The sequence below is a fragment of the Eulemur rufifrons genome, chromosome 17 (genome assembly GCF_041146395.1).
Source record: "Eulemur rufifrons isolate Redbay chromosome 17, OSU_ERuf_1, whole genome shotgun sequence".
NCBI lineage: Eukaryota > Metazoa > Chordata > Mammalia > Primates > Lemuridae > Eulemur > Eulemur rufifrons.
The window spans coordinates 21,888,918-21,916,104 of record NC_090999.1 but is presented as its reverse complement, the minus strand read 5'-3'; the positions used below and the strand labels follow the sequence as shown (position 1 = coordinate 21,916,104).

The 27,187-nt window shown below is 42.3% G+C and overlaps 1 protein-coding gene across 2 annotated transcripts in view; it reads right to left on the bottom strand.

Moving 5' to 3' along the window:
• The window catches only part of NPR3 (natriuretic peptide receptor 3), a 63,561-nt gene extending 38,055 nt beyond the window's left edge, over nucleotides 1–25,506 (bottom strand). For both annotated transcript variants that reach the window (XM_069492355.1, XM_069492356.1), the window contains exons 1-3: nucleotides 24,619–25,506; nucleotides 15,067–15,189; nucleotides 3,874–4,040 (exon numbers count right to left, since the gene is read on the bottom strand). In XM_069492355.1, coding sequence (XP_069348456.1) covers nucleotides 3,874–4,040; nucleotides 15,067–15,189; nucleotides 24,619–25,378 — 1,050 coding nt within the window. In that variant the 5' untranslated portion in view covers nucleotides 25,379–25,506. The remainder of the gene's footprint in view (nucleotides 1–3,873; nucleotides 4,041–15,066; nucleotides 15,190–24,618) is intronic.
• Between the last annotated feature and the right edge of the window lie 1,681 nt (nucleotides 25,507–27,187).

The window sequence follows — 27,187 nt, the reverse complement described above, 5'->3', positions numbered from 1 at the left end:
TATTAATGTCAATATCAATTAGTGATTGAGATCTCATACATAATTTCCCCAAATGTTTCCATTGGAGAAAACTGGACAATGTATACATGGGATCTCTCTGTATTGCACCTTAAAACTGCATGTATACCTGCAATTGTCTCAATTAAAAAGTTAATTTAAAAAAGAGAAAGAGCCAGGTGTGGTGGCGCACACCTGTAATCTCAACTACTCAGAAGGCTGAGGTGGAAAGATTGCTTGAGCCTAGGAATTTGAGGCTGCTGTGAGCCACTGCATGCCACTGCACTCCAGCCTGAGGTTGAGCAAGATCCCCTCTCTAAAAAGCAAAAAAGAGAGAGGACAAAAGATGGAGAGAGAGAGAGAGAGAAGAGATCAATTTTACAGAAACAAAATTGCATTAATACATCAAAATTTGGTAAATTAAAAATTTTAGTATTAATTTTACTAAAAAAAATCATTGCTACTCCATCCTCCCAATGCTTCGGTATAGCCCGCAAAAATTTTAAAGTTTTAAATTCTTGCATTTTGAGAAGATCATAACCTTTCCAAGGATGCTGACAACATGGTAATATGATGAATGTGATATATGAAATAGAATCAGTGATAGCGTACAATGTAGAACACCTAAAATAAAAACCTATCTCTAAAGCCTATCTTTAACCTACATCATACAAACCTTGATGCTTGTTGTGCTGTTTGTTTGAATTATCCTAATAGAAGGTGTGATTTCGCCAGAATAAATAAATAAAAGTTCACTAACAAGGAATTAAAGGGAATTTCCACAACCTAATGAAGACTCTCCCAAAACCCCACAGCAAACATCATGCTTAAGTAGTGATATGAACAGATATGAAATGTTATATGCTCTTCATTTTAAAGTTAAGATGCCCACTATCACTGCTTATATTTAATGCTATATTGGGATCCTAGTCAGGGCCATTAAAAGTTGTAATTTAATAAGTTACACTTAATCTTAATTCAATACACTTAATACTTAAATTTAATTAAGTATGCATATGTAAGTACACTTTTTAAAACTATTTTATATATATATTTATTTATTTATGTAGAGATGAGGTCTCATTATGTGGCCCAGGCTGGATCTGAACTCCTGGGCTAAAGCGATCCTCCTGCCTCAGCCCTGAGTAGCTGGGACTACAGGCACGTACCACCACACCCAGTTCCTTTAATCAAGCATACTTTAAAAGTAGAATTAAAAAGAAGCAAAATTGTCACTATTCCCAGGTCGTGTGGTTGTTTAGAAAATGCACAGTAAATTTTAGAATGAATAAGACGGTCCACCAAGATTGCTGAATTCAAGGTGAATAGCAGAGGTTGATGAGCATCATGAAGGAAGTTCTAAGTAATCAGACAAGACAACTCATTAGCACAAGTAAGAGAAGCAAAAAGAAAAGAGCTGAGCCCAGAGTGAAGACCTCAGGCTCTTTTGAAGCATCTCCTGCCACACTAGATCAAGGTCTAGTACTCCAAGGTCCAGCCACACCAGGCTCCTGCTCTTTGGCTACCATAGGTCTCTCCCACAATACTCACTATGAACACCTACGTGTCTAAACTGACCTCTTAACATCTGCAACTGGCACTCAAAAGGGCCCAGCTAAAACTCACATACATATGAGAGACAGACACATCTCCAGAACTGGAATAAGTTACTATAATGAGTTCTAGTTTACACTTAAAATTATAATTTGTATTTATTTATATTTATCTATAAAGTCAGTTTTAATAGTCCCATCATCAGAGAGAAGCAGTATTATAATCTACAGTCACAAATAATCTCTAAAGTGCTAGTATTTGGTTTGGAATGTGTTATGAATCTTTGCAGTAGGTATATCTTCCCAATGAGATTTTGCTTAGACTACTATTAAAATAAGATTTAATATTCTGAACACAGAGGAACGGATGACCAAGAAGAATTGCCCAGTAGTGTGTTGGGATGCTGACTTTTGCCCAATGAGCATCATTACATTGGACAACATATGCTTAAATAGTTAAACTTCAACAACCTCAGGGAAGAAGCCAGACAAAATAGCACCATTATTGAGTTTTTTAAACCACACAATTAATGTAAGCCTAATAAAGTAAAATAACATACAGTGGCATATGTAAAAAAGCTCAATGTTTTCAATATTGGCACAGGTCACCTTTGACATCACTACTGAACGAAGTTCAATACCCTTTGTATTCTTTTATATTCCTGAGGCAAAGGACTCGGATAATTCGAGACTATCATACATTTCCTCAAACTTGGGCTGTGTTGCAGAAACCCTACTTCTTTCATAATTCAGAGCACACTGTCCAATATGGTAGCCACTAGTCACACATGGCTACTAAGTACCTAAACAAAGGCTCAAATGCTGTAAGTATAAAATTACACTGGATTTCAAAGACTTTGTACAATAAAAAGAATATAAAAATCTCATAAATAATTTTTACATTCATTAAATGTTGAAATAATATTTTTTATATTTGAGTTAAATAAAATATACTGTCAAAATTAATCTCACCTGGGTTATTTTTTACTTTCTTAAATGTGTCTAATAGGAAATTTTAAATTACATATTTGGTTCACAATTGACTCACATTATACATCTACTGGACAGCACTGATTTAGAAAGTCAAAAGGAATTTTAAATGCTGTGTGTATGATACACACACAGCATTTAAAACATGAATAATTATAAGACCATTTGCATGTCATTTGATAGGAAATTCCTATAAAGACAGGTATAATCTCGTAACAATAGAACAAAAGCGGTACTATTTGAACTTTTTGACAAGGATAGTGTTAAATGCTTCAGGTAAATTATCTGTAATCCTCCCAATAGGAAGGAGCACTTTGGATCAGGGAGATTGAGCAATTTGTTCAAGATCACACAGTTAGATCCAGGCTCTGAATGCAGGTCTGTCTGAGGCCAACGCCAGGACTCAGTGGTACTTCAAGTGAAGAAACTAGGAGAACTGTTCGGAAGTGACTGTCTCTTATGAAGCTGATCATTATCCAACTCAGGCAGGGACCATCCAGCCATATGCCTGTCATTAAGAAGGTGCTCCCTTTCTGTTTTGGACACTGCAGAGTGAACAGTTTTGAAAACCAGCACACCTACCCACCTGGCCCAAGGGGCCCACAGTTCACTCTGACCTGAGAAACGACTTGCAGGAGTGACACAATGGCCACATGGCAAAGCGTGCCAGAGGCAGCCGAAATGATGGCACCAAATGAAGTGCCTCAGCAGTCGCCTCTTAGATGTGTCCCTCCGCTTAATCCTTAGCCTGGTCTAAGCTTTCGACTCTAGTCCACTCTTAGAAAATGCACTAGCCACAACAGCACTAAGGGAGTGGGAAGCCCTGGAACACTTGAGTAGAAGCAGCTTACTGCACAAGAGGGCAACAACCCCATCCGCAAGAGAGAAGCAGACTGGCCAGAAAGCTAAGACAGATTGCCAAAAGAAAGACCTTCCTAAAACCCCAAATATCTTCTACCACCAAGCTTTGGAAAAATTAGGCATGCAAAACTTTGGCACTACTTCATTCACCTTCTCCCCCAAAACCCTCCTAGCCAAATACGTGATGGAAGTCTACAGACATCCTGCTCAGCATTACCACAAGTGCCCACAAAAAATGATTTTCCTTCCTGTAGCAGTTGAGAAAGTGTAAGCGAAGGGGGGGGGGGGTGACGGGGGTATGGTGGGGGAGGGAGGGAGGAAAACTGGCCAGAGAAAAAAAACACACAGAAGGCAGCAGTGACATTCAGACCTGAACCTAGGAATTTTTGAATGGCTCAGAATGGGACACTCTGTCACCTCTGATTTAAGTAGAAGACTGTTTGCAGGTCTAGGCTCATAATCAAGGACTTACGTAATCCTCCTCATTGAGTCCTTGTTTCTCAACAGAACTTTTCACTTCCATGGAAAACTTCTCAAACTCAGGTTTCACTGTCCTCAGTAGGGTGACTGTTTGAAGGGACGAGTACGCCTGCTTAGCTTCAAAGTCGTGTTTGTCTCCTCTCTTCCACGAGCCATCTCCTACAGAAGAAATAAAAATATTTATAATTCCAAGCCAGTCACCATAAAGAGGCCATTCTCCCTTTACAACCGCGATGTGTCCCTACGTGTTACTGTTGGCAGCCGGGGCAAGAGGTATTGTCATAGTTTTGCACTTGGGGATAAGGTGACAATGTCAAGACCGTTAAAGGAGAAGAAGGCTCTTTGGACATGTGTTCCTTTGAAATGTGAGAAAGAAAGAAAAGTACAGTTGAGGTAATTGCCTTAGAATAACCATGGAACTTCAATTTTCAGCCTCCCAGGCATGTGGCGCTGCGGAAATAAGAAGTAAGTTTTTATTCCTTCCCATTCACACTTATTTTTTAATACCTACAATCAACTGTGGAGGCAAAATAAATAATATTATACCAGTGTGGCATAATAAACCTGATGTTATGTGGGTGTGGGTCAGCAGGTCACAGCGATGCACGAGCCGGACATGCACAAGCATGACAGAGTTGGCACTGGTAAAAGAAAAAAGTTGGACATTGTTGATATTTCTTGAATCTCTTCAGAGTGAAAAGCAGCTTAGGTGAACCTGAGGGTTTATAACTCTCTAATGCCAGCAACATCATAAAAATTATTTATGGGAAAATGTCCACCAGAGCATCCATGGTAATAGAATAAAATTGCTAACATTTATTAAGCACATATTAATAATAATAAAAGCTCTATTTGTTGAGCACTTGATATGTATAAATACATTTAATCCTCACAAGACCCCATAATGTGGGTACTATCTTCCTCTCTATTTTACAGATGACGAAACTGAGGCAAAGAGAAGCCTCCTGCTTCACTGATCTCCCTGCACAAAAGCAAAGGCAAATTATATGCATAAGAGTCATTATTCTTCTCTTTATTATTTCATTTTTGAGAAACTATGTGGCCTGCAGGGGCCCCAAAGGCAAGGAGGACCTCTAACTTTTGACAATAAGCTGTTTTTTCTATGAATTATGATTATGATTCCTACAGAGCTCTGAAAATAACACAAGGAATTCAAACTGCTGGAGTCCGGCACCAAAGTCACTTGTTTGCCCCAAGCTCCCCATCCACCGCAGAGGCCTCGAGCTCAATAGCTAAGCAGTGAGGATCTCCCTGGGGTGTGTGGCCAGGGCTCTGCAATACACGCTCTCCTCTTCCAAAAGTTCGACAAAGACTTGGTGGCTTTGGAATTTCTATCACAGTTTGAATCAGAGAAACACGTATAAACTATGTATTCTACACAAGGTTCTGAGATAGCTATGTTGGGCATTATAAATGTCTGGGCAGTTTCTACCACATTCCAGAGAGATATTGAGAGTCAGACATGTAAACAACTGAGGTTATTCCAGGGTAGGACTGACAGCTTACGATGGGGGGAGGAGGACAAAGAAACAATGCAGAATATAGAGGAAGAAGCAATGCACTCCAGCCTGGGGAAGGTTTCGGGTGAGAAGGAGGCATTGGCCTGGTCCCCCGCATGTGCATAGGATTTTACTAGGAGGACAGGAGGATGGAAAGGCGTGCCTGGCAGAGCACGCAGCACGGGCAAGGGTGTGAATGTGCACAACATCCAGTAGGCAGCTGGCAGTCTCAGCCTGGAACCCGAGAAAAGACAGAGACAAAGAATGTTGTTTGTGGAGGCATCTGGACAATCATAATCCTAAGAATAGCAAGCATTTATTAATTGCTTACTATCTGCCAGGGAGCTGGTGAAAGATAAATAAGACACAGCTGAGGACAGAATTCATTAGGGACTAGATCCGAGCTCAGTGAGCACAAGATTAAATTTCAGATCACCAAGCAAAACTTAACAAAGTCCTCCTGCTCTCCCATGAAACCTCCCAGACACAGAGGAGGCCACAGCACGAGCAGAGCCAGAGAGCCGGGCGTCACTGCCACCAGGCAGGTGAACCCAGCTGGGTGCTCAGTTACCAAGACACAGAGGACATGGCCTTTGTTAAGGGCCAACTCCACTGCCCGGAGGACCCCAGATTCTGAGAATGCCCAGGACCTCTTCATCCCATAGAGGAACCCCTTGCTTATAGGCAGGCAATCGATATTTATTGATTCATTTTTAATTGCTTGAGGTATCAAGATTCAGCAGTGGTGATGTCTCTTAGGCAAAGAGGGTCAGAGTTTTCTCAGCTCTGAGAAAGAGATCTCTCCAGGAGTGTAAGAAGGGAAATACTTAACCCTCTAGGCTTTATGCTGTGCAATTAGAAAACACACACAGAACTAGAAACAGCAACTATCTCAGTAGCTGAAAGGAGCAAAACATTTTTTTTTAATTTGGAAAGAAGTAAAATTCAGTACAGTAAGTCTGACTACCACAGTTTAAAAGGTAATAACTTTGGAGTTGTGTTTTCTAGAGGAAAAGAATGGGGCCAGTCGCAGTGGCTCACGCCTGTAATCCTAGCACTCTGAGAGGCCGAGGCAGGAGGATTATTTGAGGCCAGGAGTTCGAGACCAGCCTGAGCAAGAGTGAGACCCTGTCTCTACTGAAAAAAATAGGAAAAAAAAGAAGAATGAAAACAATAATTCTTAATAAATGTAAGCCAAGCTAAATAAATATCTATTCACAACCATAACTGATACTATGACTTCCTGCTTTTGTGGGCATTTCTTATTGAGATACGTCAGTAATATCTCCCATATTGGGGCTGTTGAACACTAGGAAGGCAGAGATCGGCTTGACATGATGTCCCATCAGTGGGGACAAATTTAATTCAGTAGACAACTGGGTGCCTCCGGAGATTTATGAGCGGAACAGAAGAGTGACATGATGAAAATCTGGCCTTGGGAAACAGCAATGGATTAGGGTGGGGAGACGCTGAGTGTTCATAGCCGCGGTAATCCAGGCAAGAGATTACAAGAGGTTATATGTGGGAAGTCACGCACCAAAAAAATTAACAAAGGTTCTCTAGGTGGTTAGAATTAGGAGAAAGTTCTCTCTCTCTCTCTCTCTCTCTCCCCGCCCCCCCCACCTTTTTTTGCATTTTTCTGAACATAGTAAATTTTCAATAAAAAGTATTTACTACTTTTAGAATTGTTCACAGAGGATTATGCAGGAAGGATCTCAAGACTGTACAACAACAGTTAGGGAGAGAGGGACAACGGAGAGGGGACATGTCACAGAGGACACAAAGGGGAAAGGGAAAATGTTACCATTGGAGGAAATCTCGGAGCCAGATGGAGGAGGAGGGATTTAGGTGGACGTGGGAGTAATTTCAGTTAGGGATGGTCAATCCAAGGCAACTGCAGAAGGTCCAAGTGACAATACCAAGCTGGAGCTGGAAATAGTGTCTGAAGCCAGAAAGAGGTGTGAGGGCTAGAGACATCTCGCAGTCAGAACCCAGGGACTCCTGGCTGGATAGGGAAGAGAGTGCAGAAAGAACAGGGAGAAGGTAGAGCACAGACACTTTGGGGATGCTATTTTTAGTGGGCAGGAGGAGGAAGAAGAGACACAGTAGAGCTAACAGAGAACCAGAAGAATGCTGTGTCACCAAAGCTAAGAGCGTAGGGTTACCAGAAAGAGATGGATGAAAACATGATTTAGTGATCTAGAGCTATGCTGTCTCATAAAGGAACTACTGGCCATGTGTGTGACTATTTAAGTTTGCATTAGTTAAAATTTAAAATTCAGTTCTTCAGTCACACTTGCCACATTTCAAGTGCTCAACGGCCACATTGGCTAGTGGCTACCATACTGGGCAGCACAGAATAGAACACAACCATCATCACAGAGAATTCCACTGGGCAGCACTGCTTTGAAGGCATGGAGGCACCGTCCCAGGTAAGCTAATGGTTTGGAAATGAGAAGGTCACTGGTAACTTCAAGGAAAGAACTTTCAGAGGAGTGGTGGGTACTAATGTCATATTAAACACCCAGGCTTGCGTTGAGTGTGAGAAGGATACAGAATATTTGTGAAAGAGGAAGAAGTCCACTTAGCACCACGCCCTGTGCTCAGTGTTTCTGCTGGCCGGGGAGCTGGTGCCAGTGAGGGGTGCTCACGTTGGGGTAACTGCCATTCCGTGGCTCCCAATGCTTACCAAGGACCTAGCACATAAGAGCCTTCGTATATGTGATCTGAATGAGTAACGGAGACATCATAGAATCTGCCCAAGGAATGAACACCTGCCATTCACCTGGGCTGGCCCCATGGCTATGGCTCTTCAGCTCTGGTGGCCATTTAAGTGAGAGAAAAGCATTGCCCTCCTGGGCTCACCTGCCCTCTCCCAACGACCTGGTGTTACATGCTTGCCATGGTGAGATTGGTCCGGTGACACCCATCATTAATAACAGCACACTTTACTGGGTGACACCATTGCAAACAGTTCTGCAGAGCTGCTTTGCTTGCATCACTTCATTCTTTAATTCTCATAAGAACTCTGAAAGAGATTAAGTGCACTCCCTATCACACAGATGAGGAAACTGAGGCTCAAGGAGATCAAAGTGCCCAACTTGATCTAACTTGTCAGTTAGCTAACAAGCAATAAGAGAAGGATTCAAGTGCAAGCCAGACCCCAGATGCTGGTGCCTTACCCAACCTGTGTTCACCTCCTCAGAGTTCAAGGTGTTCCAAGATTTAAAATTGCATATGCACCTAATGGGTGCAATGAACACTATTCAGGTGAAGGGCACATTTATAGCCCTGACTCAAGCCATGTAACAAAAACATTTGTACCCCCTTAGTATTTTGAAATGAAAAAAAAAAAAACTGCATATGCAGTGGATGACAAAAATGTCAAAAACGAAAGTAGGAGAGGGAAAAATATGGGAAGGGGAAGTACCAAAATGCTGTTTAGCAACTGTCACAACCGAAGGATTATGTGAGAATTCTTTTTCTTTTCTCTGTGTTCCAAATTGACTTTAATGTGCATATGTCACTTTTATAACAAAATATAATAAATCCAACCCCTCCACAGTTTTTCTGTTATTTTTCCATTTTTAGCCAATCAAATAATTTAATTTGTGCACATCACCAATCTCTACTATACTTCTATCCTTGCCTTAATTAGTGCCCTTTAAGTTCTCAGGAAGGCAGGAAGGCTCTACAATAATCTTAACAGTCCCAGACAGGATTGGCCAAATATTCATAACTTACTACCTGACCTACATTCTAAGAAAGTAACACCAATGGACAAAAATGCCAATAGGTCCTATTAAAAACTCTACAGGGCAATATATATTATCTCTCTAGATGTTTTTAAATGTATCTTTTAAATGTTATTTTCAATCAGATGATTCCCCCATAATACACCGCCAATTGAACTCCTGTAATCATATAATTTAGGCAAACCTGAGAATTTTTGTGAGTGCTCACCAAGACCAAACAATCTAGCAATCAGTAAAAATGGACACAGCATCCAGTACATCAGGTAAATAGTGATTAAAATAGAGGCCTTTTTCTAGAACAGGTATAGTGTTTGATGTGAGGAGGCCCAGCAAGAGGCGGATGTTGAAGAACTTTTTGTTAATATATATCTGATTTTTAGGGCATAAAATTTACTTGCATAGCCTTGTTTGATGCATACCAGAACCCTGGTCTGGTCACTCTGCCCACCAGACGATTCAGTTTACTGCTTCTATTCCAAGGAGGAAGGTGCTTCAGGGTCTGTGACAGACAAGGACAATTGCCTCTCTACATCCATTCTCCCTTTTTCCCTTAGTAAAAGATTCCTGAATTGATTTAGGGTAGCAGTGAGTCTAGTTAAAAACACACATTTCCTGACCTCCCTTGCAACTAGGGATAGCCAATATACATAAGCAGAAGTTAATGAGTCTAGCTTCCAGGAAATCATTTCCAAATGAACCATGTCAACTGGGAAGGTCTCTTTTTGCCTATTGTCTTTTCCCTTTGTCTTGTCTAGAATTAAGACATGATCCCTGGAGCTCTAGCCATCATCTTTGATCTTGAAAATGCACCCCATGCAGTAAAACCGAGAGAACAGGAAAAGAAAAGAAGCTCAATTCCCTGATGACATTATGGGACCACCATCCCTGCCGTGGACTTTTTTCAGGTAGGAAAATAAACCTCTACATTTGTTTAAATCACTATAATTGGGTGTCTTGGTTATGTACATGAAGATGCAATTCCTAATGCACACAGGTCCTTAGGATGTATTAAATTAACATTGGTTAATTTGGTAACTGAATGCATGACCCTAAATCTATCTATAAAACTACCACCACAGAAAAATGTACAAACTTAACTTACAACTTTTTAAGTACTATGTGCAGTGGTCAAAGTAAACCAAGACTAAGAATAAATGTAGCTAATACTTATTAAATAGTTATTACATTCCAAGAAGTTTGCTAGGTATTTTACATAAATCACCTCATTTGTTCCTCAGCTTCATGCCATACGGTAAGTGCTGTTATTATCATTAGAAGGAACTGAAGGAGAAGAGGGAAGGTTAAGTCACTTTGCTAGTACATGGCCCAGCCTCTCAGGCAGGCCAACACCAGACCCCAAAATCTGAGCAAACATTGTATAAAAGGTAAAATACAGGGAATCTAATCAAAATATCAAGTATACTTTATAAGAGCACTCTGTATGACTATGTGCAATTAAATTGTCAAGAAGCAGAAAAACTGAACTCATGGGAAAGTAAGTTTTTAAAAGTTGTCCAAACATCATCAGCAATAAATCATATAGATGTGACCTCTTATTTTATTTATTTTTATTTATTTATTTGTTGAGACAGAGTCTCACTCTGTTGCCCTGGCTGGAGTGCAGTGACATCATCATAGCTCACTGCAACCTCGAACTCCTGAACTCGAGTGATCCTCCTGCCTCAGCCTCCCAAATAGCTGGGACTACAGGTATGTGCCACCATACCCAGCTAATTTGCTATTTTTTGTAGAGATAGGGTCTTTCTTAGGCTGGTCTCAAACTCCTGACCTCAAGCAATCCTCCCAACTCAGTCTCCAAAGTGCTAGGATTACAGGCATGAGTCACTGCACCTGGCCACATAGATATGACTTGTTATGCACTAGTATTATGCTCTGAGGACACAATATCATGTTTTCAGTATTCTTGCCAAATTGTATAAACTCAATGTTATCGTGGGAAAATACCAAATAAATCCAAATTGAAAAACATTCTACAAAATAATAGATTCATCAAAAGTGTCAAAGTCATGAAAGACAAGGAAAGGTTAAAGAGCTATCATGGATTGGAGTAGATTAAGGAGACACAACAAATATATGTAGTGTGGGATCCTGGATTGTATCTTGGAACAGAAAAAGAACACTGGGAGGAAAAGTGGTAAATTTCAAACAAGGCCTGTAGTTTAGTTAGTAGTAATGTACCAACTTAATTTTCTTGTTTTGATAATTTTACTATGGTTATGTAAGTTGTTAACATTAGAGAAAGCTTGGTAAAACACATACAGTCATGCACTGCATAACAATCTTTCAGTCAACAATGAACCACACATATGGCAGTGGTCTCATAAGATTATAATACTGTATTTTCACTGTACCTTTTATATGTTTGGATATGTTTAGATACTCAAATACATGACATTGTGTTACAATTGCCTACAGCATTCAGTACAGTAACATGTTGTGCAGATTTGTAGCCTAGGAGCAATAGGCCGTACCATATAGCCTAGGTAGGTAGTAGACTGTACCATCTAGGTTTGTGTGAGTACACTCTATGGTGTTTGCAGAATGATAAAATCTCCTGATGACTCATTTCTCCAAATGTATCCCCACCATTAAGTGATGCATGACTATACATGACGTCTCTATACAGTCTGAGCATCCCTAATCCAAAAATCAGAAACCTAAGATATTCTAAAATCTGACATTTTTTGAGTGCCAACATGACACCACAGTGAAAAATTACACACCTCACCTCATGTGATGGGTCAAAATGCAAGTGTACAACACACGGATTATTCAGCATCCCCAAGGGAAAAATAAAATTATCTCCAGGCTATATGTATAAGGTGTATAAGAAACATAAATGAATTTCTTGTTTAAACTTCAGTCCCATTCCCAAGGTATCTCATTATGTGTATGTAAATATTCCAAAATCCAAAAAAGATCTGAAATTCAAGACACTTCAGCCCCAAGAATTTTAGATAAGGGATACTTAACCTATATTATTTTTGTAAGTTTTCTATAAGTCTAAAATTATTTCAAAATAAAAAGATTTTTTAAGTTGTCCAAAAATTACCTCTAAAAAGAAATTAGTTGCAAATACAAAATTGAATTGTTTCCATACTTCAAAGAATACTTCCATTGTATATAAACTGTTACAGAGCATAAAAAAAGTATCCCAATTAAATCTATAAAGCTCATGTGAACCTGATATTAAAATCTGGCAATAACATCTCAAGGCAAGAAAACTATTCTCAAATCTCACTCATGAATATGGATTCAAAATCCTAAATAAAACGATAAAAACCTAAATTCAGCAATATATCTTTAAAAAACATCATAACAAAATATGCTCAATTGTGAGAATGCTATGGTGGCCCAATATTAGGAAATTTATTATAAGAATAGGTCAAATGCAATTGATAAAATTCTGTTATCAATTTCTGATTTTTAAAATCACACTTGATAAAACTAGGAATAAAAGGACTTTAACATCTACTTCAAGACAAGAAGTCAAATACTAAAATACCACCAGAATAATATTATTCTGAAAGCTCTTGCCAATGCAATAAGAAAAGAATAAGAAATATTAATAAGATATGCATCTATCAAAATGGATGAAAAATTGTCATTGTTATTTCAAAATAATAGAAAAACTATTAGAGCACAGGATTTAGTATGTGGAATTCTTGCAGAATAAATAAACAAAAACTCTTAGCTTTTCTGTATAACTACTGTTTTGTTACAAAATGTAACAGGAAAATTTCATGATCATCATAACAACAAAAAACATGACCTCGTGGCACAATGGTAGCACGTCTGACTCCAAAAAACATAGAATACCTAAGAATAAACTCAACAAGAATGGTACAGAATGTAAATGAAGAAAACTACAAAACTTTGCTTATGAACATAAAAAGAAATTCAAACAACATAATGTACAAGTTAGATTATGCAGGGCTGACAAGGATAGAGGAAGACACAATGTCATACATTGCTGCAAAAGTGAAAACTGGTAAACCTTTCTACAGGGCAAATTGACACTATCTATCAAAACTTAAATGCACATAACCCTTGAGCCAACAATTCTACTTCTAGAAATTTATTTTACAGGTAACATATATGTATAAATATGTAAGGCTACTTAACATAGCATCGTTCTTAATAGCAAAAAGCTGGAGACAACCTAATATTGAAAAATAAGAGACTGATTAAAGATAACATTATCAACATTATAAAATACTACGTGACCATACTGGAAATAGTATCATTTTTTTGAAAAGTATTTTTGTAAAATATATATATTCGTATAAAATAGGATGTACATACTTCTAAAAATTATCAATATACTTTTATCTGAGTGGCATAAGTATGGTAACTTATTTTCTTCCCTGTGCCTTTCTATGTTTTCCAAATTGTCTACAGTACTCACGTATTATAATTCATAAGGAAAAATAAAACAAGCTTTAACTGTAGATGAAACTAATTCTAGTAGCTAACATTTGTATGAAGTACTAGATGCACAATGTGCATTCACATGCGTTGTCTCTAAGTTCTATGTTTGCAATTGGCAACGTGCAAAACTCAGAATACATCTTTTTCATTTTCACCAGTTTCTACCGCTATCTCAATGAACTCAATACTGCAGCCAATAATATTTAATATAATTCCATTCTGATCTTGGGTTGAGAAGTGAAAATTCCACTCTACCATGTAAAGAAAAGAGAAAAAAAAAATTTGCCCACAAGGAGAGTAAAATAGTGTGTTTGTCTTGCAAGTTTCAAATCTCTGATTTTATCCACTGCGGGAAGCAGTGGCTACTTTTGTCTCATCAACTTTTCTTGATCCCCATGAGAAGTGTGTTTTATTATCTGTATATACACAATGATCTACTGCTTAAGTAAGCCAGGATATCAGGGCAGGAAACCGGGGAGTATGTTTTAAGGTTTAGATCCTGTCCAACTATATCCCGTCAGCAAGAACTGGGAAGTGGAGCTCAGTATAAACATGCCATTTGTGACATGCGCACTTACGCTTCCCCATAACTGCTCAGCTTCAAGCAGCCAGCGAGCAGCGCTTGAGAAAATGTTCTGTAGCCCTACAGTGTCTACTTCAGAAAGAGCCCTAATCACATTTGGGGGGAAATGTTTTCTACCTGTGATTGTGATGACCTCCTTAAAAACCCTCCATCACGGGAACCCTGGGAACTTCCTCAGGCCCATTATAAGGAATTAAATGCTTTCAGTCTGCCAGTAGGTGGTTCCTGAACTTGCATATAGAAGTATAAGGCGCAATAATCTGGAAGGAAGGAGGGGGCTGGGAGCAATAGCTTCCAAATGTTTTTATCTCAATGTATATTAATAGTTTTTGATTTCACACTGTGACCCATTACAAACATATGTGTAACATACATACATATGTACATATAAACATACAATTATATTACTAAAAGTTTTATAAAACAATACACATGTTAAGTGTGACATACCTTGTCCTATTCTAGTGCATCGCATTATGTCCTAGTCTATTCCATGCTACTAAAAATTCTGCCCAAATCTCACTAAAATTATTCCAACAGTCCATCATGATGACAGCAACCTACAGTTGGAAAAGCACTGGGGAAGGGGGCTTTAGGGCCTGGATTATGATCATTTGGAGCGTGGGAGTGGGCTACACTCACCCCAGACAAGTGCCTTGCTATCACAGGTACATGGTATCCATTTGCTCTAACTGAGTTGTCGGAGAAGAAAAGCTGGAAAAATTATGAGAAGTTGTGGGAGTATTCAAAATCGCAATTTCCAAAATCATATTTACAGAAATCACATCTACAGACTTAATTCAAATTTTTTGAATCTTCCTCACAACTTCTCTTGGACACCTCAGCAGAGGAGGGGAAACCGGAAGCAGAGTTACCGTAGGAAGAACTGTTGAAGAGCTCGATGTTGAAGAAGGCGTAGTCTCCGCTGGTCATGCCGTGCCTGTGCGCTGCCAACATGATGCTCCGGATGGTGTCGCTGCTCGCACACATGATCACCACTGGGGGAGGAACAGACAGCACGCGTGAGACACCCCTTCACAAGGACATCGAGCGTGCCTGCACTACTGGGGGACATCCAACCAGGAACGGGGCACTTACATGGTCCTGATGTACCTCCTGGCAAAGTACTTGCTAATTACAAAGGGGAAAATAGTAACCTTACAGTGCAGAAACGTAGGGGACACTGCCATAGCCAAGAGATGGAAGCCAACATCGCCAACCATGGGAACACAGAGTCATGAGCCTCCTGAGGTAACACTGCAAGGACCAAAAATGTGCAAATAGGCAACCTGCACATAATCAGAGGGAAGCAGCCCCCAGCTTGGGAGACAGTCTGTAGAATAAAATGGTCAATTTCATGAAAAGCAAAGGCAGGCTTGGGAAACGTTCTAGACTGAAGGAGACTTAGAACAGAAAAGCAAATGCCATGTGTGATGCTGGACTGCATTCTGGACCTTAAAAAAATAAATAAATAAAAGTCTTGTTACAAACAACCTTATGGAGACAATTGGTGAAATGTGAATAAAGTCTGTACCTTAGATAATAGAATTGTGTTTGCATTAAAGGTTTTGCTTTTCATAATTATACTGTGGTGATGTAAGAGAATGTCCTTATTCTTAGGAAACACACACTTAAATGCTTAGGGGTAAAGAAGCATGATTCTGCACTTACTCTCAAATGGTCCATAAAAAGATAGTATTATCTGCGTGTCTGTGTATGTGTAGATGGGTGGATAAATGGATGGCTGGATAGATAGGTAGGATAGGAGAGGAGAAGGAAAGGGAGAGATTTGAAATCATAAAGTAAATGTGGGTGGCAAAATATTAACAATTGGTGAAAATCTGAGTGAAGGCTATACAGAGAGGTTATTTAATACTTTCTTACATCTTTTTTAAAAGTGTAAAATTATTTCAAAATAAAGTTCTTTTAAAAAAAAAATACACCAAATAAATCACCAGATTTTCCCAGTAGAAGACAGGGAAGAGTGTCAACTGCTTTTTAGATTTAATAGCATGGTAAATGCATTTTCCTGAAAAAGCAAACTCACTGGTTTTAGAGAGAAGATTCTTTTGGCAAATCAGTGGATTCATTGAGCGCTCTGGGCTTTCTGCTGTCTGAATTTTAAAGCATTATTCTCAGGTTGTCCCAATATACATAGGAAGTAGTTAACAAGATTTCAGGTCCCTCTCCTGCGTTCTCTCAGTGTATAACCACATGGTTGGGTTTGAGAAGTTTTAAGCAACTCCAGACTATTGTTGCCTACCACATAGAGCCACATAGGCTGGAGTGAAGTGGGGACTTTACCACTACCCAGTCAGTTTGATCCCTGTCGATGGCCCCTCTGCTCTGAGACTGGGATAACTATGTTTTGCTGTATACACACTGTGCAGAGGAGAGACCTGGAGAGACCTGGGTGCTGTAAACCGCATTATCACGATGCATGCCAGCCCTCCAAGATGTGTATGTTCTTTGTAAAAGCATGGGTGCTGAAAGACATAAAACAAACTTCAGGCTATGCCAAAGCGGCCTTGGCAACCTGCATGGAGAGTTAAGCTCTTGTTGATATTTAGTTTACTGTACACGTTAATTCAGAGTGTTAGATCATAACTCTGACATTTCATACTACAAAAGGGCTTGGTGTATAGGATGAAAGCTCTAGAGATTCAATTTCTAAAAGAAGACTCCTAAAGATCCATAACTATGGGAGTAGGTGTTGTTTGTGCCTGGAGTATAGTTATATATTTAGGATAAATAATCAAATTCCAAGATGCCTCAGTAAGAAAGCTTTCAAAGAAATTCCTAATTATTTATTATGACTTAGACGCTTGTTTTAGCTCTTATTTGATTCTATCCCCGTAAATGAACAAAGAGCCACAGTGTCCCACAAAACAGCCAACAACAGCCTGAGGCTGGACAAGTTTGAAGAGTGTGGATTCCAAGGGCAAGTGTCTCCAGGAAACTCTGGTTGACTGGCCACCAAGCAGCCCTCATCATTTCTCGATCAGCTGATCAAAGTCCAGGGTCTGGTTCTCAACCCCCTGATGCAGAACCTGATTCTGTCAGCACATAGAGCGTAGTGTCGTTGTTTAGGGGCAGATTTCCAATAACCCAACTCCCATATTTACAGATTAACTGAAATGCAGATTACTTAAATTCAATGAGGACCAGAATGGTTATGAATACATTTGTATCAGCGTGCCCTGTACCTGGGCATGCTAACTGGAGAGACAAATTATAAGCATTAGGATGCTAGTGAGGATGAAATCGGGATCAGGGAGGTCAGCTGGAGGATTCAGGTGTCAAAGGCACCAGGCCTTGATAACCCTAAGCAACCATCTAAGAGATATACCTGGTCCAGGACAAAACAGGCTGTGTCCTAGGGCCAGACCACAAGCTTCTCTAAGTATTGCCCAACACTGGCTTCTGTGATACCTTTTTTTCTATTTCTACATTTCTGGCCCATCTCCTTCTCTTTCTCCCCCCCAACATTTCATGTGTTGGAAACTTAATCCTCAAATCCATATGCTCATGGTATTTGGAGGTGGGGCCTTTAAGAGATAATTAGGATTAGATAAGGCCATCAGGGTGGGGCCCACATGAAGGAATTGGTGGCTTTATAAGAAGAAGAGACCTGAGCTGGCACACACTTGCCCTCTCACTATGTGATGCCCTCAACCATGTTATGATACGGCAAGAAGACCTTCACTAGATGCTGGCACGAGGGTCTTGGACTTCCCAGCATCTAGAACCACGAGCTAAATAAATTTCTTTTCTTTATAAATTACCTTTCTTTATAAATCCAGTCTGTGGTATTCTGTTAGAGCAACAGAAAATAAATAAAACACTTCCCATCACCACCACCATCAAACCCTTCCAAGGGATATATTCTTCTTTTAAATGTTAATACCCACTTAGATTGAGCAACAGTGATGCCGAGTGGCACTGTGCCTATCTAAACAGAGTTTGATTATTTTAGATCTTATCCATTTTGTGTTGACCATGCAGTTTAACTCTCAAAAGGAAACCCTACTTCCCAAGTTCATGGGTGGAGCATTGTCTTTCTTGAATAAACCAAACGCATAATGCAAATTATCATCCAGTTTTAGTTCAAGTTGCAGCAAGCACCTGATGACACTGGCAAAGCAGTCAGTGCAGAATCCTAGATTTTCATCATATTCCCCAATCTCTTAGGGATGTCTCATTTGTGCCTAATCGAGTATTTTTTAGCATCTTGCCTTTATACACTCTATCAAATTGTTTAAAATATTTTTCATTAAAGTAGCTTTCTCTTCCTATTCATGTTTCATCAGTTTACATAATAACTAATTTAATTACATACTTGTGATAATAAGCACAACTGGCATAAACAGAGTTGGGGACAACTCTTGGGAAGTATATGGAGAAGTATGAGAAGTGTGTGGCATACTCAGGAGAACTATACTAGCTGCCAGCACCTACCAACACATGATAAAATTTACACAGGAACAGAGAGTATCAGCTAATCCTGCAACCTGCATAAGTGGAGGTCAGTTAAGGCAATTTCTGTTGCATCTAAGCATATTTAAATATATAAATATTAATTTTTTTGGTCAAATTGTTAAACTTCTAAAAGAGGGCATGACGATGTGGCTCTAACTTTCTGGGTAGACTTTTCTTCATCTTGTTCTATTTTCTCCTTCTTGCCAAAGAATCTGCAATGTTCCATGCCATCTTCCACCATCTGGTTCCTGCAGTAACTTCTGTAAATGGCTTCTCACTAATGCAGCACATTCTTGCAATCACTCTAAGAACAACAGAGATAAATGCAAAGGGGTGGCTATAGAAGTCAATTCAGAGAACCAGAAACATTCCAGATGGTATATCTAAGATGGAGTGGATATCCTTTCCCCAGTTTTCCATATGGAGCAACCTCTAAAGGGTTAATATTCCTCATCTCTCAATGTGCCTTTGTTTACCCTCTCTGCACCCTCAACAAGGGGAAAAGAAGTGAACTGTCTGATTGTTGAACCTAAAACTGGGCATGCTAGGTTCAGTTCTTTCTTCCTTCCTCTTTGGGATGTGTCTGCCTGCAGAGGGCACCCTTTATGGGCTACTTTTGTCATCAGGTAAACAGTTCAATCCTAGAGGGCGATTTACTGCATGTCCCTGCTAACTCTAAGAGGAAGTAATACCAAGCAGGCTATTTTGGCAACAGATCTAAATCGATGTTCTCCAATTGGTTTTATCAATAATAAAAAGGATTTTTTCATATTCTCCATCTGACTCCTAACCCATCTTCCATGTAATCCTAAACTTAGAAGGGAAAGATGAATGTTACTCCATGGAAGAAAAGTTAGGTGTACCATCTCCTGCAAACTGAAAATATGATAACAGAATTGGAAAACTCAATAGGAATGTTAGAAGTAGTCAAAGAAATACCTAAGCAAGAGGAATTTTTTTTTTAAAAAAAAGGCAGGTGGTAAATAGGAGAAAGATAAGAAAAATAGAGAATCAATCTGAGAGATCTAACATCCAAATAAGAAAAAAAAATCTAGAAACAGAAAACCGAAAAAAAGGAGATAACATTATCGAAGAAATATTTTAAGAAATTTTCCCAGAATTTAAAAAAACATGAGGTTCTGGATAGATAGGTCCTATCAAGCACGAAAGGCAAAATACTGGCATCAAAGTATATTATAATGAAATGTTAAAACACTAGGAGCAAAGAGAAGATTCTAAAATTTCCACGAAAAACAAAATAATAAACAATAAGTCCAGAATCCGAATCAATTCAAGCTTCCTAATAACAACACTGGAATTTAGAAGACAATGGAGCAATACTGTCAAATTTTGAGAGAAAATCATTTGCACAGAATTCTATAATTATGTATAAGGGTAGGATGGAAAATTTTTCAGTCACAAAAGGTCTCAAAATTTAGGTCTCATCCATCTTTCCTCAGAAAGCTTCTGGAGGATGTGCTCCACCAAAACAAGAGTATAATCAAGAAAGAGGAACATACAGGGATCAGCTCAACAGAGATGTGATGGGAGTCCCAGGCAGGTATAAAAGAAAGAACAAAGTGGCCACTGTGCAGCGTGCCTGGAAAATAAACTGAAACAGCTCAGGAGGCTTAATATAGAGAATTAGAAGATGATTTAATTACAAATCCATAGGAAACTAAGCAAATAAACAAAAACAGCAGTTTTCTTAATCCCAAGGAAAACAAGTAGAGCAAGAAAGGAAATGCCAGAACAGTTGTCCATACAGCTCAACTGCAAATATCATTTAGAAGGTAATAATAATATCAATACCGAATACTGAGCTAACTAAAAAAAAAATTTAAGGAATGGGGTCCCACCATGTTGTCCAGACTGGAGTGCAGTGGCTATTCACAGGTGCAACCCACAACCTCAAACTCCTGAATTCAAGTGATCCTCCTGCCTCACCCTCCCCAGAAAAGTCTTAACACAACCATATTGGAAGGATGACTGGGAGGAAAACTTGCATGTGTGATTAACGGGCAGTAGAAAAGAACTAATCGTCATCTTCCACTGGGATACCAAGAGATAAGACCTAAAACTAAAAAAAAAAAAAAAAAAAATCAAAATTATTATAGTAAGTTATTCAGAGATATAAAGGCAATACCAACAGGAACACCTACAAGAGTTGAAAATGGTTGCCTCTGGAAAGTAAGAAATAGGCAGTGGGAAACAGGAACCTTTTTTTCCTACTAAGATGTGTAATTTTCTGATTTTAAACCATGTTATTGTATAACTGACTTTGGTAAAAATAAAATCTAATTTTTTTCTAAAAGGGTTTCTCTCTGTCGTTTCTACATTACACAGCAATGGATATCATTTGCAAAATAGAAACTGCACCTTTATTTTTATTGTTCACAAAGGTCTATCTACTCCAAAGGCCTTCGAAATTTCTACACTACAGCCTACAAGGCTTCTTTCCCCCCTGCTGTGTGTTAGTTATTTCACACTTATCATGTACTCTTTGCTTAAAAATTCTTTTTGAATACTCAGTCATTTACCCCAGACTAATTCTAAAAATAAATGACTCTTGTATTGATTAGATGCTGTTGTCTTTACAGTCATGATGCAGGCCCGGATTAATGACATGTATAACTAAAAGGATAAAACTACAGTTCTTACAAAAACATTTGTGTGTGGAATACTTCTAGGTCTGCATTGTATAGGGTGTATAGAGAAAATAGTTACTGGCTTTCATTGCTTGAAAAATTATTTCCTGCTAATCCTGTCTTTTTAAAAATGAATTTACTGTGAAATGTGGAATATTAAGGGCAGTGGTAGGCTGTATAAGTGAATCCATTTTAAATAAAGATCATTATTTAAAAAATAATAATATACACTCAGGTGTGTGTATTTCAGTGATATTAGCTAAAGATATGACAGAAAAAAATGTTTTTAAATTATTGACTTAGATGGGAAATCCCTAAAATGAAAGAACAGTGAATGTCTCTTAGTTTTTCTTTCTGCAGTACAGCACATAGCCAAATGAAATTTTAGTCATATTATTATTTGAGATGGTGGAATTGCCAGTTTTTACCTGTTGAGAAATTCAAACGTTTGCAATCTGGTTTTAAAGAGAAATTTAACCTGAAAAGAAGTGCTAGAAATATTCTCACCAAAAGAATGGGGGCTCTTTCTACTTTAGTACATGATGGTTACTATGGAATTTTTGAAGGCAAAAATACTGTCAGTTGCATTTTTACACTTGGGTGAGTGCAAATCAGGACCACCAGCTATCAGTTTGGAGAGGCCCGATGCCCACTTTACTCGTTTCCCAGAGAAGAAAACATAGATGCTGAGTGGAGATGCCAAATCCAGAAGCATCTGCTTCTCAGCCCAGGGTTCTTCCCCATGGCATGGCCTCACCTTCTGGGTAAAGGTGATTATCATCACATATATGAAATAATTATAACAACTACAATAAAGCAGCACATTTATCGAGCACTTAGCATACACCCAGCACTGTTTCAGTGCATTCCTGGGTTAGCTCTTTTAACTCTCCCAGCTTCCCAAAGATGTGGGGGCTCGACTAGCCCACTTTACCTGAGAAGCCCAAAGTGTGGAGATTTAATAGCAGTCCAAGAGCCCCCAGCCAGTGAGTGGCTGAGCCACAAATTCCACTGAAACCATATACTAAACCCCTATTTACATTAACTGCTTATAGTGAAGTAGCAGCACTCAATGTGTTTGTAAAAGATTCCCTCAGAAAGCTTTGTTATCAAGCAACTCTCTCTCCTGAGAGTAAGGAATTTCTGAAGGGAGAGGGGGAGGGACAGCTTAGAGGAGAAACTATTTTGTTTCATATTTCTGAATATCTGCCAAGTCGCTGTTGGAAATACGTTTTAGAGTAAGAATCATAAAATAGTAAACCTATCATCTGTAAAATACACAGGTCAGCCGAGCAAACTTTCACCACTAAATTCAAACTTGGAAATAAAAAAAAAAAAAAAAAAGCGCAAAGAGAAGTGGGAACATCTACGAGGGTTTTGGAATCAAAGTAATAACCAGCATCAGGAGACTGCAGCCCAAGTCATCTGAAGGCTCAGGAGCAACACTTCCCCAAGTCCCTCTAGAGCACTGCCGCCCTTCCTGCCCCCACGCCTCAGCCACCAGTGTGAGGCTTAGGGCCCCCGATTCCCCACCCCGTGCGCCGGGTCTCATCTGAGTTGACAGATGCCCTGGGCCTGGTATCCCAGGCCACGTGCACTGTGGCCACCGCCAACACTGGGACCTACAAGGCTGTGGCAGCACAGAAGTGTTAGCAAATTGCGGATCTCGCCCGTAGGGGGACACACCCCCATACCCCAGCCGGCCCTGGGCAGTCTCCGACTTCTAGCTCCCTGCCCTCAAAAGCCGAGAGCTGAAGAAAAATGTTTCAGGGGCAAGAGCAGCCCGAGGTCTGCAGGAGGCTGCGCTAGCATGGGAACAGGCAGTGGGGAGAAAAGTAGATGTGGGTTCCTCCACCAGGCAGGTCAGCAGCCGTTGGACACAAAATGCCCTTTTTCATAATCAGCAAAGCCGGCGCCCCGCCTGCTTGGCTGGCAGGGATTCGGTGCAGACAGCCCGGAGTTCGAGCGCTCAAAACTTGGTCATGCATCCCCACTGTCAACAGCTCCTGCCTCTTCGCTCTAAAGGGTGCGCTCACTAGAGTCCGAAGTGGCCAAGCTGGGAATGGGGGTGGCTGCAGCGCCACCCTCGATGGCTCCTCTGCCCATTCTCACCTGTTCCTGAGGCCCCTGGCCTCAGTTTGCGCTGCCCCTCACGGCCGGCGCCCGGTGCCCGGCCATGCCAAGTTGTGGACGAGCCCCGCTCCCCTTCGGCCTCACCCACTTGGCCCTGGGGTTGCGTTCCAGGTGCGTGCGCTCCGAGGGGGAGCAGAGGCGGGATTCCCTGAGCGCTGTGCACCTCAAGAGCGACGCGAGGGAGAACGTATCTGCGCTGTGCCGGAAACTCAACCCGCCACCCCGCAGTTTCCCCTGCCGCACTGGGGGGTTTTGCGACTACGTATCCGCGACCACCCGCTCCCGTAGCCATAGCAACCACCCTCAGCCTTGCGCTCTTTGTCCAGTTTGGGTATTATTTCAAACTCCCAGAGACCCGTGGAGAAAACTTGGGGATGGGCGGGGGCGGGGGCGGGGGGTTGGAGGAGACAGGTGAAAAGGAGATTCATTGCCCATGTCTCCAGAACGCGCTCCCGTAAAGCCTAGCTCTGGGCGCTTTAGAGACTGCGATGCCCAGAGCGACAAGGAAGTGAGTGTCGCCTGTGTCCACATACAGAGAGCTATATCGGATGGAAACCACAGAAGCTCGTTTATAAGGGGCTGGAGGGGCCATGGAAGGAATGAGAAGAGTGGTACAATGAGCCTTTAAAAGAAACCTGGGGTCTGTGGAAAGAGCAGTCAGGGAAACCCGGAGACCTGGTGAGCCAAGTGGCGGCGCGCTGCTGCAGAGCATCCGCGGACGCTACCGCACTAAGAGGGGGACGCAGGCCAGCAAAGGACTCGGTGACAAGTTCTTTGGGCCTCGACATGCTTCAGACCCTGGGTGGAGCAGGGCCCTGGCAGTGCGCCCCCTAATCACCGTCAGGTGCCCACTAAGTGGGAAGGAGAAAGAAAAATCCCAGGTGGTTTTACAGCACCTGTAGGACCTGGGCACGCAGGAACGGCGAACTCAGATTCCCCCTAGACCCCTCCACCTCTCCGGGACCCTCTACGTACAGCCCTCGACCGAGATGGGCGATCATCAAAGGTCGTCGCAGCTAGACAATGCACAGGTGAACGAGCGCGCCTTCCAGGATCCTCGGCGCCCCAGCAGGCAGTGGGGTCCACAGAGGCGTGGGTGGGTGTGTAGGGAGAGCCGTGGAGAGCGGTTGGGTTAGGGCCTGGGGCCCGGGACACGCTCCTGCTCACCTCGTTCACTGGCCTGGATATAGCGCACGATGTCGTCCAGGTCCAAGTCTTTGGTCTCGTCGAAATTGTAGGCGGACGTGTGTAAACCCTCCTCCTGGAAGACCTCGTGGACCCCCTCGAGGGTGAAGTAGCAGTTCCGCTCCAGCTTGTCGTCGCTGTAGACCAGCGCGGCACGGCTCCAGTGGTGGTGGCGGAACAGGGCAAGCATCATTTCGCCCATCTTGGCGTAGGCGGGCGCCACGCGCGTGAGATGCGAGTACTCAGTGTCCTTCTGCTGGAAGCCCGCGGCCAGTGCCCCGGCCGACAGCATGGGCAGGTCCCAGTGCGACGCAAGTCGGGCCACAGGCGCTGCTGCGTACTCGCACACCGGTCCCAGGATGAGGTCCGGCTTGGCGCCCCGCGCCGCAGCCACGCGGTCCACCAAGTTGAAGAGCGCACGATTGCCGCAGTCCGAGTCCTCGTAGGCCACCTGGAAGTGAGTGCCGGGCGGCAGAAGCCGCCTCCCTGTCCCGTTGCCCTCCACGCTGCGTAGAGCGTACTCGATGGCCGGCCGCACCCGGGCCAGAGAGAACAAGTACGAGTCATCCCGGGGCAACAGCACCAGCACCTCGATCTTCTGCGGCGGCAGCGCCTCTCTTTCCCAGCGCCCGCCGCCTGGGCCCGCGCCACCGCCACTGCCACCGCCACCCGTGCTGCCGGCCAGCAACGCCCAGCCGAGCAGGACGCACGCGGAGAAAGTGAGCACCAGCAGGGACTGCATTGTGCCTCAAGAAAGCTCTTTTCCTCGCCGCCGACTCACCCTCTGCCCCCCACCCACCCTTCCTCTTTCCTCCCCACTCTTCTCTCCGAGGTCCCTGCGCCCCCTTGGGCGCTTTAAGAAAATAGAATACCCCCTTCACTAACGCGCCAAAAGATAGGAAGAGTCCTTCTCTGCAATGTCACTAGTTTAAAAAAAAAAAAAAAAAGAAAAGAAAAGAAAAAGTTCACTGGGTGTAAACCTGTGCGTCTGTAATATGCATATATATACCTATTATAAATATATATACTTGCCCTCCCTTTATAGATACACTATTTTGCTTAAAGGTGGCTTCTCATTTGGGCGTTGCTAAGGTTGCTTTTGAAAGCGTATTTGCAAAAGAAAAAAAAAGTTAGACTTGTCCAAGTGCTTGTAATTGACGGTGCATCTCCCTCGCGTTTGATCTCATTGATTCGCTCCAGTTCCTGGATCCATAGCCCGCGTTTAAATAGCGTGGCAGCGGCGGAGCGAGTTACCACACAAGGCGCGCCGAGGCCGGGCTTGTATTTCCAGCGGGTGGGGTGGGTGGGGGTGGGGAGAGGTGGGGGCTGGGCTGGGGGAGCCTCTCATTAACATTCTTACATCAGGGCTCCTCCCCGCACCCCTTATATGCCCACCTCTCCCCTGTCCCTAATCCCCACTCCCCGCGAGCCCTCTGCCTTTTCCTTAAAGCCGCAACCGCCCATGTCTGCTCCGGCGGGAGCCCCCACCGAGCCGCGCGCTTCTGCGATCCCCGCCTGTCCCTGGCCACGCTCTCTCCAGCTCTGGGCTTTAAAAAAAGGAAATGTATTTGAAAGTAAAGAAATGTGTGTGCGCGCGCGCACACACACACATGCACGCACGCACACACACACCATGCAAAAAACAACAGGATTGGGAGAAGGGGTTGGTTCTAGAAATTGTCGTTTCGATGCAAAAATCCGTAGATCCCGCTCGTTCTCACCTCTTTCTCGTTCTTGGCCACATTCCCTTCTGACGCGCCGACTCGCCACCAGCACCTGACCTTTCCGGTCCCCCGGCGCAAGGTCAGGTAACAGGGACCAAAGTCCCAATGCAGATGGCTCGTTTCATCGCGGACCTGGTATGCCCAGCTGGCCGGGGCGTTACCCACACCCCTCCTTCCTCCGCCCCGCGCTGGCTCCCTCCCTCTGGGACACGCGGGTTCGCGCTGGAGTAGCAGTGGTGCCGGGGTCACCCTGTCCCCGCGCACACACCCTCCGCTCGCGCACTGAGAGCAGGAAAGCGAAACTTGTTGCTCCCAAGGGCGAGTGAACGGTTCAGCTTCTGGAGGTGTCACAAAGCTTGGAAAGCATCCCTAAGGTGTCCTCGGGGCTTTGTTTGCTAAACCAGGTAACTAAATAAATGGATTATCTCCCCAAAACGTTCCCGGGAGGGTCTGCTGTGTACTGACGTGCGCGCCTCCAGCCCGAGCGCTCGCGTCTCCTCCCGAGTGCTTGAGGCACTGTGCTCGGAGTTCTGGCACGCGGTGAAAGGTCCTGCCTCGGAGACCCCATCCTACTACGGGTCACAGGCACAACAGCGATGGAGACAGATGGAAACGGCCGTGAAGAGGTCCCTGGCCACAGGAGTATCACCGGAGTGTCACCCCGCGCGGCGGGGTTAGGTCAGCTTGGAACTGGACCCTCTGTATGTAATATCACACCGAAACCATTTATAATGTGAACGTGCTACGTTGGATGGGAGAATTCTGACACTTAAGTCCCGCAAATTTAAATAAATTGAAAATGTTTTTGTTTTTTTTTTTTTTTTTGC